General features: G+C 36.0%; 1 protein-coding gene across 1 annotated transcript in view; it reads right to left on the minus strand.

Annotated features, from left to right (window-relative positions):
• The window catches only part of LOC107655670 (fibroblast growth factor receptor 2-like), a 60286-nt gene that overhangs the window by 4632 nt on the left and 34845 nt on the right, over positions 1-20809 (minus strand). The window contains exons 10-15 of the mRNA XM_016443239.1: positions 16007-16167; positions 12584-12694; positions 11291-11481; positions 9904-10026; positions 7456-7526; positions 1310-1447 (exon numbers count right to left, since the gene is read on the minus strand). Coding sequence (XP_016298725.1) covers positions 1310-1447; positions 7456-7526; positions 9904-10026; positions 11291-11481; positions 12584-12694; positions 16007-16167 — 795 coding nt within the window. The remainder of the gene's footprint in view (positions 1-1309; positions 1448-7455; positions 7527-9903; positions 10027-11290; positions 11482-12583; positions 12695-16006; positions 16168-20809) is intronic.

Raw genomic sequence — 20809 nt, forward strand, 5'->3', positions numbered from 1 at the left:
GACGATGTTAAATCCATTTACGAGATACATATCTGAGGAAAAATTCATCGTTGGTCGGCGCCACCTAGCGTGCAGGCATGAATTAGCAGAAGGTGTACAATCGTTTCTCATTCGGTGTGAAAGCACCGTTCGTCGGCGATTCGCCTTGCTTTTTTCGCATCGCGCTCAGTGTGGAAAGGCCTTAAGTCACAAACATACTCAATGCAAGATAAAATGGTAGAAAAAGAAAATGATTAGAGGGCCACTAGCTTAACTAACACTGACACGTTAAATGCAAGTTCAAAAAACGGCAGAAAGTAAGACACTAATTTAACTAGCTCATTGATGAGGTAAATAAAAGGGAAAAAAAGGGGGGAAAAAAACAAAACAGGTAGTATACACTGACACACTAAATCTAAGCCAAAAACATATTAGTAAAAAGCTGAGTGTTGGGCACCAGCTTTTCTAGCTCACTGACACATTAAATTTAAGTTTTAAAAAAATAGTCGAAAAATTAATTTATTAGTAGATCTCCAGCTTAACCAGCTCACTGACAAGGTAAATGCAATCCAGAAAAAAAGGTAGAAAACAAAGGTTAGTAGGACAGTAGCTTAACTAGTACATGGACACACTAAATTCAAGCCAAACATATGTTATTAAAACAAAGCTGAGTGTTGGATGCCAGCTTAACTAGTTTACTGAAATGCTGAAGACAAAAAAAAGTAGAAATGATTAGTGGAACAGTAGCTTAACTAGCTCACTGACAAAGTAAATGCAAGGCAGAAAAAACAGAAATAAAATGATTAGCAGGACACTAACTTAACTAGTACATGGACACACTGAATGCCAATGGTAGAAAAAGACATTGATTAGTGGGATGCCATGCTAGCTTAACTATTTCACTGAAAAGGTAAATACAAGACAGAAAAAAAGGTAGAAAAACAGATTTGTACAACCCTTGTAAATGGACACACTAAATGCAAGCAAAAATATGAAAAAGGGGTGACAGCTTATCAATAAATGCAAGTAAAAAAAACAAAAATGCAGAAAATAAGTTTAGTGGGGCACCAGCGTAAGCTCACTGACAATGTAACTGCAAGACAAAAAAATGAAAGAAAGTAGAAAATGATTGGCTAACCATAGAAAAATATGGTTAGCCGCACACTAATTTAACGAGTCCTAAAATGCAAGTAAAATGACAAAAAAATGAACTCTTAATGAACTCCCAGACACTAAAGTAAGTCAAATGCGAAGAGATTTTATCGATCAGAAAAAGATTGCTATTTCAAACAATGCAACATGAAACCTTTGAGAAAACCTCGGCACTCACAATTCGTTGGTGCAGTTAGCAGGTTTGTCCATGCGATGACCCTCTTTTAGTAGCTTAAAGAGCTCCTCGACAGGTATTCCTGGATACGGAGAACCGCCGAGCGTGAAGATCTCCCACATTAAAACCCCGAACGACCAGCTGGAAGAGACAGACACACCTTCATCAGATCATTTCACCAGTACAACACAAACAAACATGTTCCTCTCGTGCTTCATATTACACTTTCAATCAGTGTTTTAACTGTAAATACAGTGCGAGTATATTGGCATTCGACAATCAACATTTTGTTCAGTTATTCTTGATTATTTAACAACCGCCAAGCAACGAGTCCCAGCCTCTTCTGTGGTACCATCACTTCACTACCCCCAAAATTTGGACGAGGCACGCTCTGTGAAATGAAGCCTTTCCAAAAATCCCAATTTGATCCATTTACAGTAGTGATATTTGTTGGCTCTAACAAGGCAGTAGCTGTTGGGCTCAATGCAGTCTTTCTGAGAGCGTCCTGGACTGTGGGACCACTTGGATTCAAAGCAGGCTTTTGTCCTCTATGGAATGCCACAGTGACACATATTGTCCAGCCAATACAAACATTAGCGGGACCCACAGGAAACAAACGTCCAGAGGGCGGAAGATTGTAGCGGGGAATGATTTTTCAACACATGCTAATTCCATGTTGCTTCATCTAAGACGAAGAGGGAAAATAAAAAACACAAATAAATGATAAGAGTTTCCACAGAGGGTTTCTGACCTTTGACTCATCATATGTGAGCTAAAAGCTTCCCAAAATAGGCCGATGGACATGCAGAGCCAGAAAGCCTTATCATCTGCAGCTTTTATTTATCCTGCTGAGTTAATAAAAGCATTTCACAATCACATGATATAACGGTTTGAAATCAGTGCATTACACAATTTGCTTGAGAAACAGGTCTCTACAACTACACACACAGGTTAGTAGAAAAGAAAAAAGCATGAGTGGGATCTAATTAACATCTCATTTGCTTCTCGTAAACCGCAACGAGCATCAGTGGAGAGCAAATATGAGACTTTGGTGTAGTCTCCTGCTTCTCAGAAGTTCTCTTCTTCTCAAAAATGTCTTAAATGTCTCAATGCTCAGATACCAGAGTTAGCAATAAGTGAGATCTCAATATGAACTCCTGAATAATATGTGAACTCAAAATGAAGATTTCTCATAAAGATTCAGTGGAGAGTAAATTAAAACTTTGGTGCAGACTCCTGCTTCTCAGATGTCAAGACTCAAAAAATGTCTCAAAATGATCTCAGATACCAACGTTTGAAATCAATGAGATCTCAATACGAACTCCAATACTTCTCATGAAGATTCAGTGGAGAGCAAATTTTAAATTTTGGTGTAGTCTCCTGCTTCTCAGATGTTTCTCCTGAGAAAAAAACTCAAAAATTGTCCTAAAATGATCTCAGATACCAATGTTTGCAATCAATTAGATCTCAATATTAACTCCAATATTTCTCAGAAAGATTCGGTGGAAAGCAAATCTGAGACTTTGGTGCAGTCTCCTGCTTCTCAGATGTTTCTCCTAAGAAACAAACCTCAAAAATGTCTCAAAATGATCTCAGATACCAACATTTGCAATTAATGAGATCTCATATGAACTCCAATATTTCTCATGAAGATTCAGTGGAGAGTTAATTGAGACTTTGGTGTAGTCTTCTGCTTCTCAGATGTTTCTCCTGAGAAAAAGGCTCTAAAAATGTCTCAAAATGTGCTCAGATACCAAAGTTTGCAATCAAATCTCTATATGAACTCCAACATTTCTCATAAAGATCACAATGAGTTGCTATCCACATAAATGTAATACCTCTATACAACTACTGTCTCATTTATGTCCATTTTTATTTCTCCAAAGGAATTGAAGCAGAAACATCTGACCTGAGACTAACTAGATATTTAAACTGAGAACTCATTAGGTCTCCTGAGCTACAAAAGAGCAGCCTCTGAGCAACACAATTTTCCTCTGGTTGTACTCTTTTCTGTTGACCCACAGCGGTCACGACACACAAAGCAAAGCACAAAGGCTCTCTGCTTTCGTTTACTCCTGTGGTTACCCGTCCATTTGTTTGTTTATTCAATCAGTTACCCTGTTTGTCTTCTTCTCGTTTTTATCTGGAGCTGCATCTTCTCTGACATGTTTGCCAAATTCATCATCTCTTTTCAGTCGCCCCATGTAACCGTGGCTAACCTCTCCATGATCAATCACTCACACCGGGAGCACAAAAAGGGTCACTGCGAAGTCCTCTTGAACCCTTGCCGCGCTTCAATACAAACAATACAGCTGTATTCTAGACCACACAAAAATAGGCTTATTGGAAGTTACCTAGCTGGGGACTATTTTTAGGCGCTGCGTAATAACTTTGCGCCTGCTGCACCCATGGTACGGCAGCAAAGTTCCTTGATTATTACGCCGGAATGAGAGTATAGTTCCTAGCCATATCTCAACTTTTAATTTTCCGTCGGTCTTAGTACACGATGTAACTACAGAAGAGTCAAGTTTTAAATAGGAAAAATATAGAAACTCTTTGGTCATTTTTGAGCGAGATGCTAACGGTCTAATCAGATTCAATGATCTACGCTAAGCTAAGCTAAAAGTGCTACCGCCAGACCCGGAGATCGGCTGAATGGATTAGAAAACGGTAAAACTCAACTGTTTAACTCTAGGGGAGTTGGAAAATGAGCCTATTTTCAAAAATAGTGGAGTGTTCCTTTAATGATGGAAATCATTTCATAATGCATAAAATCCTAAATGGACTCATTAATAATAAAAATTGTTAACTATAAATTTAAATAAAAATTGAAATAATTATTATTTTATTATAATTTAATTCAAAAATATTTTTATAATTTAATTATAAAATAAAATAATTAATATATTTATATTTTATAATTAAATATATTTTAGAATTTAATTATAAAATAAAATCATTTAATATAATTTATAATTTTATAATTGTATTATTTAGGGTGAAATAGGAACCCAGACATGATCTTGTCAGATTTTTCATGAGATAAACATTAATGCTAACCAGGCAGTAAAGGCAAAAAGTTTAAAAATGTTTAGGTTTAAAAAGGCCAACACCTTTCTTTAATCTAATATAGCTGACCTTGCATCAGGCCAGATTAACCTTTACCATTAAAGCCATCAATTTAACATCCAGAACAAACAGGATATTCACACACATGCATCCATATTTCCATTTTTGCAAGCACTGCAGCTTATATCCCATTCCCCAGGGGTCTTGTTTGTCAAAACATGGCAATTTTTATTATAATGTATGTATTAATATAATATGATGTCATGTATGGATTGTGTCTGCCTCTGAGCCAATCAGAGAGCTCGAGACCTTAGCGACTGATGACACATAATTAGCATTGAGCCCCGAGACAAAAGATTCAAACTGTTGCCATCAATAAGGGTGTCTTTGCTATTGATTTAATTTTACTGCACGGACCACACAAAGAGCAGACAAACATTACAAAAGATAATGACCTGCAAGAGATTACACAACATGTATCATTCAGGGTGGACAGTATGACCACATTCTTTTATGATAATATCTGTTTTTGTACATTCCAATGCCATTCCATTAAATACTTCACAAATTAATAATTTGGAACTTGATGGATGCAAACCAAAAGATCAGATTAATAAAAAGATGAATGTAGAAATGACTCCAGCCTGTGCATGCAGCCAAAACTTCAAAACGTCCCGCAGAGGTTTCATGAAAAAAAAAAAACACGTGAGCTTAAAATGAAAGGGAACAAGCGTGCACTAGCGGATAAACGCAGTCACAAATGACAGGATTATTTCACTCTATGGAAAATAAAAAGAAGGGAAGAGACTTTCAAGTGTTCAAAAACAACAACAACAATGAGGTACAGTTGAGCTGGATTGCAGGAGTGTGACCGGACGGAGTGAAGGGAAGATAGAGGGCATTTCCGTCCGGGCTCTGGGAGGTGAGGTGAGATGAGAGTCTGCAGGGCTTTGAAGCCGCGCAGATTAGTAACACGGCACTGGTCGCAAGTCGAGCGTGAAATCTCTCACTTTTTGGTGTAGCGCTGGCGGCGAACAGCCCTTCTTCTTTCTCTGCCTGACAAAAACACTTCCTTAACTTTCCATCACTCGTGCTCCTTTTTTTTCAGAAGGGAAACCATTCTTGTACCCCTGAACTCACCTGCCAGCAGTTGCTATTCTTTTCCCAAACTACTCGCTTTACACAAACACACAGCGACTCCAATCACAGTAGAACTGTTTTCCTGCGCTCTCCAAACCACTTCAGTCCCCTTTTTCAATTTGTAGAAAGAAAAGCAGCCCTAACAGTATCATTTCAACTTTGATCCATAACAACTTGTGCAGAACCAACCAGAACCACTGTGCAGAAATAATAAGCTATCATCACTATATGCAAATGAACTGTAATAAATGGCCACACATGTAGAACCAGTAACAATACCAGTTGCACTAAATGTTTTTTTTTTTTTTTTGAGATTTATACACCATATCAAAGCTGAATAAATAAGCTTTCCATTGATGTGTGGTTTGTTAGGATAGGACAATATTTGGCCGAGATACAACTATTTGAAAACTTGAATCTGAGGGTGCAAAAAAATCTAAATATTGAGAAAATCATCTTTAAAGTTGTCCAAATGAAGTTCTTAGCAATGCATATTACTAATCAAAAATTAAGTTTTGATATATTTACGGTAGGAAATTTACAAAATATCTTCATGGAACATGATCTTTACTTAATGCCCTAATGATTTTTGGCATAAAATAAAAATCAATAATTTTGACCCATACAATGTATTGTTGGCTATTGCTACAAATATACCCCAGCGACTTAAGACTGCTTTTGTGCTCCAGGGTCACATATTTACATGATTGAGAAGGTTTCCTGTATTTGCTAATTGCTTAGGTTCAATACTGTAAATAATAACCCTATCTGCACAACCTGAATCCCTGACAATATTCAAGAAATGGCTAAATACTCTTCTCTTCTTTGTGAATGTCACTGCATCATATTGAAGCCCGTTTCCACCACTGAACAAAAAGTAAAAAGGCCAATTGCGACTTTTTATCTCATAATTCTGACTTTTTTTCTTGCAATTGCGAGTTTATATCTCACAATACTGACTTCTGTTCTCAGAATTGTGAGATATAAAATCTAAATTTTGAGTTATAAAGTCCAATTCTATGGAAAAAAAAGACTGACTTCTTTTCCCAGAATTGTGAGACAAACTCACAATTATGAGTTATAAAGTCAGAATTGCATGATATAAAGTCGCAACTGCATGTTATAAAGGCATAATTGCGAGATATAAACTCACAATTGCGAGAAAAAAAGTCAGAATCGGGAGATAAAAAGTCGCAATTACCTTTTTTTTTATCTTTTATTCAGTGGCAGAAACAGACGTCCATAACATCTTACTGAAGAAAGAAAAAAACGAAACTAAAAATGTTCTTTTTATAAAACGGAGAGTTCCGGTCCTTGATTCTAATTGGTTGAGCCGCGTTCGAAGCTGTTGTAAATTACTCTACAAACATACACCTTTGTTTACATTTGTGTGTTGCTCGGCAACCACTTTGTTGGAACCACAACTGATTCTGAGGAACTACATTGTTTGGTGGAAGAATACTGTTTTTATTTATATCATTACACTTTATTTGCTCTGTTTTATTCTGTGAAACCTTACTACGTATATGGAATAAACGTTTTATAAAAGCAATAATCCCCGTGAAGTGGTGGTTTACAGTGAATTTATAACAGCTAAGGGGGTTTTAAGCATGACACAAAGCGGAAACAACGCCCCTTAGCTGTTATAAATTCACTGTAAACCACGGCTTCTTGGGGCTTATTGCTTTATTCTATGCTTTCACTATTTCTTAATCCCTCTCTGTTCAACCTTATACTATTCTGAACAATGTTTGAAACTTTGTACTACAAGCACTTTTGTGTTTTTGCGTCATAAAAGTATCTGCTAAATGAATAAGTGAAAATGTGAATGGACTTGGGAGGGAGATTGCGTTGTACTGTAAACATCAGCGAAAGAGCATTAGAAATCTTGTTTTCCATGACATCAAACAAGTAATGAAGGACGCAAACGGTTGACTTACACATCGCTCTGGTGCGTATAGACTCGGTCGAACAGTGCCTCTGGAGCCATCCATTTCACCGGCAGACGACCCTACAGACATCAATAGGAGAAAAGGTCAAAGACGGGCAACACAACAACATCCAGACACTGCGACACTCACATCTTCATCTGTACCAGACCCTTGCTAGCCTGGAATTTCATTAAGCTCCAAGCAGCCAATAATGACTGGCAATTAAATCCTGTTGGGATGTATCGCCGAACTCTAATTTCCCTTCAGAGTCATTGTGGGGTTATAAATTGAGGCTGGTGGAGAAGATACAAGAGTCAATGGCGTTTGAAGTGCTAGATCCAATAAGAAGGGCCCCGAGTTCAAAATCTCCTGGCTCACAGTGTTTTATTTAGACAGAGTTGAACTAGTGTAATTGAATCTAACCCCAGTCATTAATCAGTCATCAGTATCTCTCAATCTGGGCTTTGCTCGTTGTTTTAATAATGGCAAACAATATTCATGGCCAGATCTTGGTGACCTTGATAAGAACTAAGAAATAAATGAGGACTAAAGCTGTATTGATGAATAAAGTAGGGGAAAGTTGCCGCTTACATTTACTTCTCTTTTGTAAAATCCAAGTTCTACCTGTTAAAGATTAGCAAGCTATATTTTTGGACATGGTTGCTGGTTTTCTACTGGTCCAACCAACTCTAACCAACATCATACAATTGATCAACTATCTATATCAACTAACAACCAGTAATTACTACTTCCACTACTACTTACTAACTAGATCCAATTGATATAAAAATGACCAACTAGAATCATGCACAAAAAGACTACGAATGTTTAAGTAATTAAATAAGATCAATTCTGAATTCAATCCAACTGATCAACCATCTGTGCCATCCAACAACCATAAACGACCAACTAGAATCATGCACTATAAGACTAGGAATGTTTAAGTAATTAAATAGGGTCAATTTTGATTCCATGTTGATCTTTCGTGAACATTGACCCAAACATAATGATGATAACGATGCTATCAATATTCACACACTCTTCCTCTGCCAAACCTAAACTCTCAGATGAGTGAATTACAGTCTAAACAAGCATCTCAGATGGGCTAGAGACTGGTATAATGGTGGGAATGCAAGTTAAAGCTATGCTGATGTGTTTAGGTTTGTCACTAACATTTCTTTCTCATGAGCTTGAACAACAAGCTTTGGAATAAGAGAAGAGGGCAGGCCCAAATAAGCAAAGAGCTGAAATCACTTTACACGCCGACTGCCTGGGAATCTGCAAATCATGCCAAGACTGGCGAGAGGAGGGAGGGATGTGGCAGATAAACAGATGGGGAAAGAAGAAGAAATGAAAGAGAGAAAAGGTAAGAGAACAAAGAAAGAGATGGCAGGAGGCTGGAAGGAGTCGAGCGTGAATATGTCTGTATAAAGCAGTGGTTCCCAACCCTGGTCCTGGAGGCACCCCAACACTGCACGTTTTGCATGTCTCCTTAATCAAACACACCTGATTCAGGTCATCAGTTCATTAGTAGAGACTCCAAGACCTGAAATTGGTGTGCCAGAGAAAGGAGACATGCAAAATGTGCAGTGTTGGGGTGCCTCCAGGATCAGGGTTGGGAACCACTGGTATAAAGGATGCTTCAAGACCCAATGAGATCTAAATCAGAGTTTTGCAGCCATTCATATGGTTGTGTACACTTAAACACTGACAGACTTAACATTTAGTAGATGCATTTTATTTAATTTACAGTCTTTCTTATCAGGAAAAATGAACCAAAAGTATTGAATTCAAAATTAGAAATAAAAATGTCCTTCTCCTACACTAACGTTCACAAGTTTTTTTGATAGAAATTCATATTTTATTCAACAAGGATACATTAAATTTATCAAAAACGACAGAAAAGACATTTATAATGTTACAAAAGACTTCTATTTCAAATCAATTGTTCTTTTGTACTTTTTATTCATCAAAAATCCTGAAAAATAGTATCTTGGTTTCCTTAAAAATAATAAATAGCACAGCAGTTTTTATCATTAATAGTAAGTAGAATAAATGTTTTTCGGGCATATCAAATAGATTTCTGAAGGATCATGTGACATTGTAGACATTGTAATGGCTAGAAATTCAAGTTTGCATCAAAGAAATCAATTCTATTTAAAATTATATTCAAACAGAAAACAGCTATTTTAAACTGTAATAATATTTCATAAACTGTGAATAAACATTTACTGTATTTTTAGATCAACTAAACACAGCCTTGGTAAGCAGAAGATACTTCTTTCACAAACATGTGTATGTCTTGTCTCAACTTCCTATTTAAATATCAACACAACTAAAAACTAATGGAGTGTCATTACATGCATCTATAAATTTCAACAAAAGAATGCATAGCGAGATGAAAATCAACAGGAAATGTGTTTTGACTAAATAAACTCCTGATGAAATGAAACTCACATTTGTGGTCTTTTTATAGTAATCTATGTTGTGGACGTCTCTGGCCAGGCCAAAGTCTGCAATCTTCATAAAGTTGCTTTCCGTGACCAACACATTCCTGGCAGCCAGATCCCTGTGTATACACTGCCACAGAGATGAAGAAAGATAGAAAGAGCATAAATCATCACGACTTCATCTTAAAAACACAGAAAAAATCACACGCAGACAAACAACACAAAGGTTTTAGGTGCTTTAGGGATAAAGTGCAGGGCGGATCTACGCGTGAGAGTGTCTGAGGCACGATAAGACTCCATGCGCATTCCAGACGTGAAGAGGAGCGTGATGACAGTGTTTAGTTAGCATGTTCGCAGTGAGAGCGCTGTGACCGCGCACATCTGCTGGGATTCATTCACTGTCTGTCTGAAAAATGCTGCATGAATCTAATTGGACGGCTGAATGCTCTTTAAACAAATGTGCACGTGAGAATAAACTGCCTTAGAAATGCTTATTATATGTTAAACTCTTCCATTTCTATTCTATAAATAGTTTAGCGAAACCACTAGCATCAAGTCTAGTCCATTTGTGTTTATTACGGCAAAGAAGAATAAGCCACTTGGAGACTTTTTTAAAAGTGACGTTTAGGGACAGGTAGATGTGAAATCAGATACTCTGAGGATGAAACAGAATATACAGGCGTGTGCAAATTAAACCCTTGAATATCTTTCAAAGATTTGACGGCGTGAACCTTGCAAACTATCCAGCAACTAGTTTCTTATGGGTAGTGCTCATTTTAGCAGCCTGACATGCAACATTTTTCCAGGCAGACTGATTAAAAGCTTGCAATTTTCAAAAAGTGTTTGCCATTTTGCATGTCCATTAGGGGTTTAAAAGACAATTAATATTCAGTAATATTAGCGATTTAACTACATCGCATGAGAACAAAATTTAAACTGAATTTAGATGACACTAACTTTGCAAAATCAACACTGTTGCTGAACTACACTGAATCAACACTAAACTGAATTGAGCTGAATAAAGACTACTGTTTTGGTTTACAGCTTAATTTAAAATGTTTCATAATTGATGAACTTTGCAACATTGACACTGTTGAATTGACACATTGACACTATTGACACACTGAAGTAAACTGAGCTGTACAATGCCACTATTATCTTCTGTACAGCTGCTTTTTTGTTTCATAACATTAACACTGTTATTTTGCTGAAATGTGCTTTGAAACAATCTGTATTGTATAAAGCGCTATATAAATAAAAGTGACTCGACTTGATTAGAAAGATCATAGAGATCTGAGGCTGTGACCAGCCCCATGTAAAGCCTATGTAAGTGACATTTATAAATCAATAAGTGATGATAATAGTATGTATATATGCTGTGCATGTGCAGATACCTTCTGTGAGGCTAAATACTCCATGCCACGGGCTACTTGATAAGTGCAGGACACCAGCTCTTTGAAGGTGAGAGGCTCATCTGATACTCGGGCTATATCGTACGAATACTCCATTCCTGGGGGCCGCCGGGCCCTCAAATACTCCCGAAGGTTTCCCTTAGATGCATACTCTACTATGACATATAACGGACCTGAAAGAGAGAGAGAGAGTGTCATCCCACTGTTCGGATTGTTCACACAAAAATGAAAATTGTGTCCTCATTTACTCACCCTCATGTTACTCCAAACCTGTATGTATTTCTTTCTTATGTGGAGCACAAAAGAAGATATTTTGAAGAATTTTATAACCAAACAGCTGCTGGCAGCCATTGACTTCTATACTATTGAAGTCAATGGCTACCAGCAACTGTTTCTTCAAACTATCCTTGTTTGTGTTCAACGGAAGAACATAGAGGTTTGGAACAACTTGAAGGTGAGTAAATTATTTTATTTTTGGGTGAACTATCTCTTTAAAATGAACCAGACTGGCACTTGCCATCCTGTGTGCACGCTCCCAACAGATTGATGATGTTCTTGTGTCGGCCAATCATCTTCATCATCTCCATCTCTGACACCAGGTCAGAAAGATCTTTCTCTGTTGCATCATCTAGAAAGGTTAAAAAAATAAAACACAAATAAACATAGTGTTCATTGTACCCACTCAACAAAATGTAATCTGCTTTTTTAGGAAAAATCCTAAAAAATAAAACAAAGATTATTGGAGCACATTTTACTAGAAAATGCTATATCAGCCTTTCTACTTCGAAATTTAGATACTGTAGATTTTTGTAGCATATATATATATATATATACACACACACACACACACACATTAGCTTTTATTTTTATATTTTCAGTTGTCATTTAAATTTTAGTCATTTTGTTATATGCTTTAATCATTTTTATTTATTTTATATTTCTATAAAGCTTTACTTTTTATTTTACATTCATGCATTTTCAAAGTTGGTGGCTCATGTTCGGTTACAAGACACTAATGGCATTTGATGCCAATTACAGCCAACTTGGCAAAATGGTTTTTTTTTTTTTTTTGAGCTTGATAGCCCATAGTCATGGTCTACCTTTTTTTTTAATGGGAAAGAGCAGAGCAGACATTCTGCAAACCATCTCATTCTGTGTTCCACAGAAGAAAGTCATACAGGTTTGTAATAAAGTTAAGACATGAAGTTAAGCAAATGATGACAATTTTATTTTTGGGTGAACTATCTCTTTAAAATGAACCAGACTGGCACTTGCCATCCTGTGTGCACGCTCCCAACAGGTTGATGATGTTCTTGTGTCGGCCAATCATCTTCATCATCTCCATCTCTGACACCAGGTCAGAAAGATCTTTCTCTGTTGCATCATCTAGAAAGGTTAAAAAAATAAAACACAAATAAACATAGTGTTCATTGTACCCACTCAACAAAATGTAATCTGCTTTTTTAGGAAAAATCCTAAAAAATAAAACAAAGATTATTGGAGCACATTTTACTAGAAAATGCTATATCAGCCTTTCTACTTCGAAATTTAGATACTGTAGATTTTTGTAGCATATATATATATATACACATTATACATAATACAAAAGCAGTATAAGTGGTACGTTAGTGTGCCATCCATGCCAGCGCATCCTATATGAGTAGACTGGCCGGACTGTCAGTCTGTGTCTCAGTGTAACTGTCTGTGTGGTTTAGTGTTACACTGAAGAGCCGCCACAGAGCTCTCCTTTCATTACCTCACAATTAAAAAGCGTTTCTTCCATTTAGAGTAATTACCTTAGTTCTATTATTATCTATTTATATTCTATTTATATTTATATAAATCTTTATATTTCTTTGTCTATAAAGCTTCATTTAATTTTAAACTTCAGTTTTCATTTTAATTTTAGCCATTTGAGTCCTCTGCACAATGTGACTTTGCTGCAGCCTGGAATTGAACTACTGGTTTCGTCTGGCCAGAGGAGAACTGGCCCCCCGACTGAGCTTGGTTTCTCCCAAGGTTTTTTCTCCATTCTGTCACCGATGGAGTTTTGGTTCCTTGCCGCTGCCTTAGAGACAGTCGCCTTTTCATTACCTGCCTGCTGATCACTAGAGCGAACCTGACACAATCCACTGACCGCCATTCCTGTCTTATCTTACTGCAGTTTCTTCTTCTAAGAATGCTGTGCACTCTTCCTTCCAAACCAGATTCATCAACGTTTCAAGAACTTCTCTAAAAATTGTTTTTTGTGAACTAAGATTCTGTTCGATACTTTACAGTGGCCCAAAAAATCTTCATTAGTGTTATTTTAGTATTATTCATATACTTTTGTAATAATTGATAATATTTTATGGTGACTTGACTTGACTTTAAGTTTTAGTCAATTTGTTATTCACTCTTGTCATTTTTATTACTATTATTTTTATATATATATAGCTTTAATTTATTTTTTATTTCAGTTTTAGAAATGTAGTACTTCAATTTATTTCAGTAAGTTGCCAATGCAACTCTTCTACTTTTTTTTTAAGTTTAAGATTTTCATTTAGTATTTATATTTTATTTCATCTTCTTTTCAATTTCCGAAAAAGATTTTTCATAATTCTAGTTTTTGCTAACAATAACAACACTACTGATTAAAATGATAGTTCCTTTCAAAAATATAAAAAAAGTAAATCTGTACCAGATTTACGAAAATATTTTAAACAATGCTTCAACTGTTTTTGTCGACATATTGAAAGTCAATGGGGTTCAAAACAATACCAGACCCCATTTACTTTCACTGTATGGACAAAAAATACCAAGATATTCTTAAAAATATCTTCTCTTGTGTTCTACAGAAGAAAGAAAGTCATATGGATTTGGAACAGCATCAGTAAACAACGCCAGAGCGTTAATTTTTGGGAGAACTATCCCTTTAAGTTTCTAAATGTTTTTCGAGACCAGTAATTAAGCCAGGTGTAAATGGTGAACGTGCTCTTGTTTTAAGTGTTTTCTCCGCTGCAGCCCTCCCCCCTCGGTCCTCTCAACATCCTTTAAAACTTCTTTTGAGCCACTGGCTCCCTCCCCCACTCTTCTTTCTTTCAGCGTGAGGGTCTTTCTTTGTGCAGGTGAAGAGCGAGAGCCGTGCAGCTGGTGAGCACCGGGTCAGCTATGCGGCCTCTTGACCCGAGCTCTACCAACATCACTCAGCACCAACAAATAACCCCGCGCAGGCCTCCACAGTCAAGACCTCCTCTCCCACTTTCTCCCTTTCTCAACATACGCACATTCTCAGATCATAACAATACCTTAACTAAAAGTTTCACCCAATCAAAACACTCTTAGCTTATGTGAAGTAGTTTTTTCATCTGCGACTGGAACGATTAGGGAGAGGCCATTATATCTGTATAATGTATAATCTGTATCTGTATATTTTATCAATGTCTGACATTTGGCCAATTTTGAGATAATTGTGCCCAGAATCGTCTATTCCAAAATCCAAATTCCAAAAATAACATTTTATTTTGACAAAAAAAAAAAGAATTAAATGAATTGCCGATATCTAGAGCTCAAAATGGTTTAAGATATATAAGTATAAATAACAAAAAGGAGGTCTACAACAATTTACATAAATGTAATGTACAATACAAATGTAATTACTAATAATATATAATAATATATCATTATATACACACATATATATAAATTAAAAATGTCAAATAACTGTAAAAAGAATATTTATAATAACAACAGTTTATATGAATTTAATGTATACAATACAAATTTATATTAATACATTTATGTAAATTAATATTTTGATATGTGTGTACAAACACACACGTAATATAATTTAAATAACTGTAAAATAAATTATAGCTATATATTTTTTATATTATTTTAATACATAAATAATTGTAAAATAAATTATAAATTATTTTTATTATTTTAATATATAATTGAATCATGAACACTATGATTCAACAAGAAGTGTCTTAGCGTGTTGCTGGGATCATAACACATTATTGCTTTTGTTCAAAATTTTCCATCTTTTCACTGATACTTTAGCCTCATAGGGTCCATATGACAATATTATTCTGTCTGCATTGTGCTCTGCCTGTCTGTCTGGTGTTTGTGCAAGATTTTTGAGCTTTTTAGCAACTGCCTTGTCTGGGCAGGCAGACATTATTAGAGTGTTTGCTTCCCGTCATCTTCAAACTCTTTGCTTTTCTTTGAACAGTCCACTCTGTCTTCTGCATGAAACAGTCTAAAGAGTCCAGTCTGTTGTTCTGTAGAATATCACATGTGAATTGTATCTGTCTGCTGAGCTGGTGTGATTTGTAGCTTGTATCTGCCCAGCTTTGATCTTTCACTCGAGTACCATCCGTATATGGACCAGTAGTTTTGTGATTCACAACATCAGAGTAGCTCCCTTGTAAAAAGCAATGTGAACCATTCGAAAGGTGACGCCCACATCAATTTATGAGCTGATGAGGTTAAAAGTCAAGTAATTCCCACCATCCTACATCTGATGAAGCCATTAGTGGTGAAATGTTTCAAATAAATTAAAACAAATGCAAAAATGGACCAGTTGCATAGGCCTAGATGAATAAAAACCTTCAGATACTGTTAACATGCAAGCAAACTAAGGGTAAATGTTGATTTAGGACACTCACTAGGGTACAGTTTTACTCACATGGATACTAATCCATAAATATTTACCTTTCAGCATCTTGACAGCCACAGTCACGGCCTCTTTAGGTTTGTCCTTGTCGATGCCCAGAGCTTCAGCCATCACAACCTGCCCAAAGCAGCCCTCGCCAAGCGGTTTACCGAGAGTTAACCTGCACAAACAAACACAAACATTACAGAGAAACCTAAAGCTTTTGACAGAACTTATTTATGCCCATTTGCATGAGCATTTCTATCCATCCAGACAGACGTTTTAATTCTGTAGATGCGATTATGATGCCAAAAAAATGCTGTCCAGTTTGGAAACCTTTTGCATTAGCGACATTTAACTGTATATCAGAGCTGCATGTGTTGTGTTTACTTAACTCGTAGGTGTTAAGTGGATGCCCTTTGCCTTCCACTGCAAAGCTTACATTAGACATTAGTGAGTGTGACAGCCGAATGTCTGGCTGGGAGATCTAGAGTTACGGTCCTCTGGGGTGAGTAACAATATGCCCTTTGGGGATTTAGAGACTTTCTTAAAGAGTGCAAGAGAAGGCTAGATAGAGGGGTTAACGCTTGACTAGTGCGCTCTGGTCAAGTGCAAAAAAGATTAGAGCATGTTTCAGGAGAGTGTTGTAACGTATACATCAGTTAGGAGACTACCACCTTTTCTAAAGGGGTCAAGTGTTTTATTTCTGTGCAGAATTGCAAAAATAATGACTGTTTTCAAACACTTGTAGTGTTCAATCAAACAGGTAGTCCCCAGTCTAATGCCGACATATATATATATATATATATATATATATATATAAAGCTGATTATGATTATATATAAACATAATCAGGTTTTTGTCAAAGAGTCTATTTTATTGCATTAAGGTTTTACAGCATTAAAAAAAATTATAAATTTCACAAATAATTACAAAGAAACGGCAAGTAACATTCAATTAAACAAAAATTATGAAATAGAAAGACTGAATTTTCTTGTAAAACTTACTCCAATAATCTTTGTTTTATTCACAACTTTGAAAATATGTTTTATTACAGAGCATGAAACAACATTAAAATAACTTATTTTATTTATGAACCAACTCTTCTTTTGAGAACAGCTCCAAAATTTGCTTAAATTCATCGAATGAAATTTTGGGGACATTTTCCAGCTAATTTGTCCCTTAATTAGGTCTAGTTTGGAAGCAAACACACCCTCACACGTTAAAACACAGTCGCACACACTTCATCTTCATCCCTCACAATAACTGTGACATTCAACCTCCTGCCCTGCCAGTGGCCCTCAGTCAAACTTTGATTGGCAGGAGCTGGGTCTGTCCCCGGCCCCCTCCAGCACTGGGCGATGTAAACATTCACACCCGCGCTGGGGCCCGGGACCGATCTGAGGCAGTGATATCACAATCCCCCTCTGTGCCGTATGGTCAATGGTGGCCTCTGTCTACTCCAGCCCACCACAGATAATCAATGTTATGTTTATCCTCCACGCCGACAACAAACGCTAACATTCCACAGTTTTCGGCCCAGCATGCACCCTGGGGGGATGCACGTCATGCGGGGATGAAGACAGCAGTCCAAGAAAAAAAGAGAGAGACTTAACTAACTTAATAGCTTAAACTTTGTGCTAAAAGGGGATGGTAGGAATGCACAAAACAGAAAGTTTGGCTAAAATAAATTAAAATGAATGAATGAACGAATAATAAATATTGTATGTATGTGTGTATGTATATATATATATATATATATATATATATATATATGTATAATTAATTTATAATAAATAGTTAAAATACTTTACTGTTTTAAAAACTGTTAAAATTTGATTTAGAAAAATCTAGAATTGATATGTTTCCAGTAAAACTTAGGAAAATATTATGTACAGTAAAAAGACATTATAATTATTTATTCTATTATATATAATAACAATCATTTAAAAATGTACATAAGACTGATTTTTTAAAAATGATTTAAAAATTCTAGAATTGATATGCTTCCAGTAAAATTATCAAAATATTATGTACAGTAAAAATACAGTTATTTCTAATATACTATATATAATAAAAAAAATAAAAATGTATATATAAGACTGATTTTCAAACATTACTGTATAGTATTTTTGAAACTTAAATAACAATTTACTGTTTGAATTGAAAAATGTAGGCCATGAATATGAACTCATTTCAATAGTAGAAAATTTAAAAAAAAAAAGAGAGAAAGATAATATCGGGCAATATTGATAATGTTATCGAATGAATACATTTTTTGTTGGAATGGAACAAAATCTTTCCTTCCATAAGTCTTGCGTTCCTCCAAAAATACACGTCTTAGCTTGTCTGCCCAAAGGCAACAATTCCTTTAGTGGGTGTGAAGTTCAAAAATACATAAAATAGTGCTTCCCTTCACCTATAGAATGAGCATTAATGGCCATTAGCTGTGAACATGTAAGAACTGTTATCCACTAAATCATGAACAGCTTAATCCTGCAAAAAACTGAGCAACTCCACCTGTACTCAGTGGTGGACAGTAACGAAGTAGTTTTACTTCGTTACTGTACTTAAAGGGTTAGTTCACCCAAAAATTTAAATTAGCCCATAAATTACTCACCCTCAAGTCATCCTAGGTGTACATGACTTTCTTCTTTTAGACGAATCCAGTCGGAGTTATATAAAAAATTGTCTTTGATCTTTCAAGCTCTATCGTTGTACTCAGCGGGTGTTGCAGTGCTTCGGTTCAAATGACGTGAAATAAAAAGCACCCTTCCACAAAAAAAAGTGTCTCACACGGCTCCGGGGGGTGAACAAAGGCCTCCTGTAGCGAATCGATGCGTTTTTGTAAGAAAAATATCCATATTCAAAACGTAATAATCACTTGAATCTAGCTTGCGCTCACTGTTTTAAACGGAAGCAGTTCCGGGGGAATTACATATGAGGTCAGCGCTGCTGCGCATGTGCGGCTCAGAAGTGACGCACGCGGAGAGATCGAAACAAAACAACGGTCACTACCAAATATTTTTATTCAACCACCTAGATAGATTACATCTGAGGGAAAACGATATGATGTGATGTTCAGAACATGGCAACTACGGTAATTATCAAAGTGGGTAGTGATACCCTCTGGGGGCATTTGGCCAGGGGTGTTTTTACACCACAGACAAGGTTTGAGAAGAAAAAAATCATTATGAAAATCTAATTATATTTTCCTTATTATATTCATTATTTCCTTATTGGTTATTTTGGGAAAATCCCAGGTATTTTGAGCAGTAGGATTATAAAAAATATATGCTAATATAAAATTAAATGATAAAAGTAGCCTATATAAAACTGCAAAATAAACATTCATCTATCAGTACTTTTTACTTAAGTACATAAAAAATCAAGTACTTTTGTACTTTCATTCGAGTAAAATTGAAAACCGAGTACTTTTACTTTTACTTGAGTAATATTTTATTATACGGATCTGTACTTTTACTCAAGTACTTGATTTGTGTACTTCATCCACCACTGCCTGTACTTGTTGGGTTTCAACCATTAATTTAATAAATAAAGACTTGGTTAGAGTTTGGAGTTGAATACTGGCATGTTAAACTGCTTACAAATCATCCTTGAGACAATCAAAGTACAAACAGACTCCATTTTCGTTACAGATTGCTTAAACAGGCTTTTGTAGTCATTAATTAGGAATCTGTACGGTTTTGGCAACACCACGATAGTGGATCCATTGTAAATCTCCAAATGATACTGGAAGCATTTCTTAAATATTAAGCACGACGGTTAAACATTAATCTGAGAGTCTGAGTTTCTCTCGTTAGTCACACGATCAGCCGAGGTCACCGTGTCAGAATAGAACGCGTGATGCTGACAGAAAGTTATCTGGTAGCCAATTGTATCTTCCATTCTAATGAGAAAAATGTGTGTTTGGTTTCTCTAAGAATAATAAAGCTAACGAACAGAGGCCTGTGTTGTGTTATGAATGATTGATTGTACATTGCGCCTGCATAAGTCACAGGTTAATAATTAGACATAATGGGATTGTAAGCGTATAAGAAGATTAGCTTCACATCAGTGAAAAAGATGCAAGATTATACTGTGAATTTAATAACGCCTACAAAAACTATACTCTCATACAAATATATTTCAATAAATAAAAAACAAGAAACATTTTAGCTACGTACACACTGTAAAGTTTCTCTCAAGAAACTGCGATGATTGACACCATGGTAACCATAGCAACCTTTTGCCGTCTCGCACATTTAGAATCCACCATTTTTAGCCAAAGATATACTACACCAACTAACGACTCGTTTTGTTCTATGATTTTAACTAAACCACCGTCAGGTTTTGTTTATGTTTGGAAGGTTGAAGGGTTGCCATGTCCACTTATTATTAAGCGTCTTTGGGCTTGTTGTTTGGGCTCGGCTCATAAAGCGATCCAGTTTATCAAGTTAATAAAGTAGGCAAATCACTATATTTTGGTATGTGGCTTATTACCAAGATAACGCGTTTGGATTTGAGTTTATTATGGGCTTGTTTTTGTTTGCCGCCTTTTTCTAGCAAGATCTGGCAACACTAATGAGTCAAAATATACACTGTGATTTCTTGCACCTCACATTCAGAAAAGACACAACTCTGATACGCGTTTAAATACAGCATTAATGAACTAGTTGTTGTAGAATGTAGACTTGTGCCGGTATTCGGTGATGCGATATATCACGGTAATGAATATGCACGATATTGTTATCGTGGGCTCTTCTAAATACCGTGAATTATTATATATTACAAGTTATTCAGAATTTTGAATGCATTTTAAGAATACTTTTCCCATCAACTGGTCAAAATGCACAACACCG

This window comes from Sinocyclocheilus anshuiensis, unplaced genomic scaffold, assembly GCF_001515605.1.
Source record: "Sinocyclocheilus anshuiensis isolate Anshui unplaced genomic scaffold, SAMN03320099.WGS_v1.1 scaffold1463, whole genome shotgun sequence".
In the NCBI taxonomy this organism is placed as follows: domain Eukaryota; kingdom Metazoa; phylum Chordata; class Actinopteri; order Cypriniformes; family Cyprinidae; genus Sinocyclocheilus; species Sinocyclocheilus anshuiensis.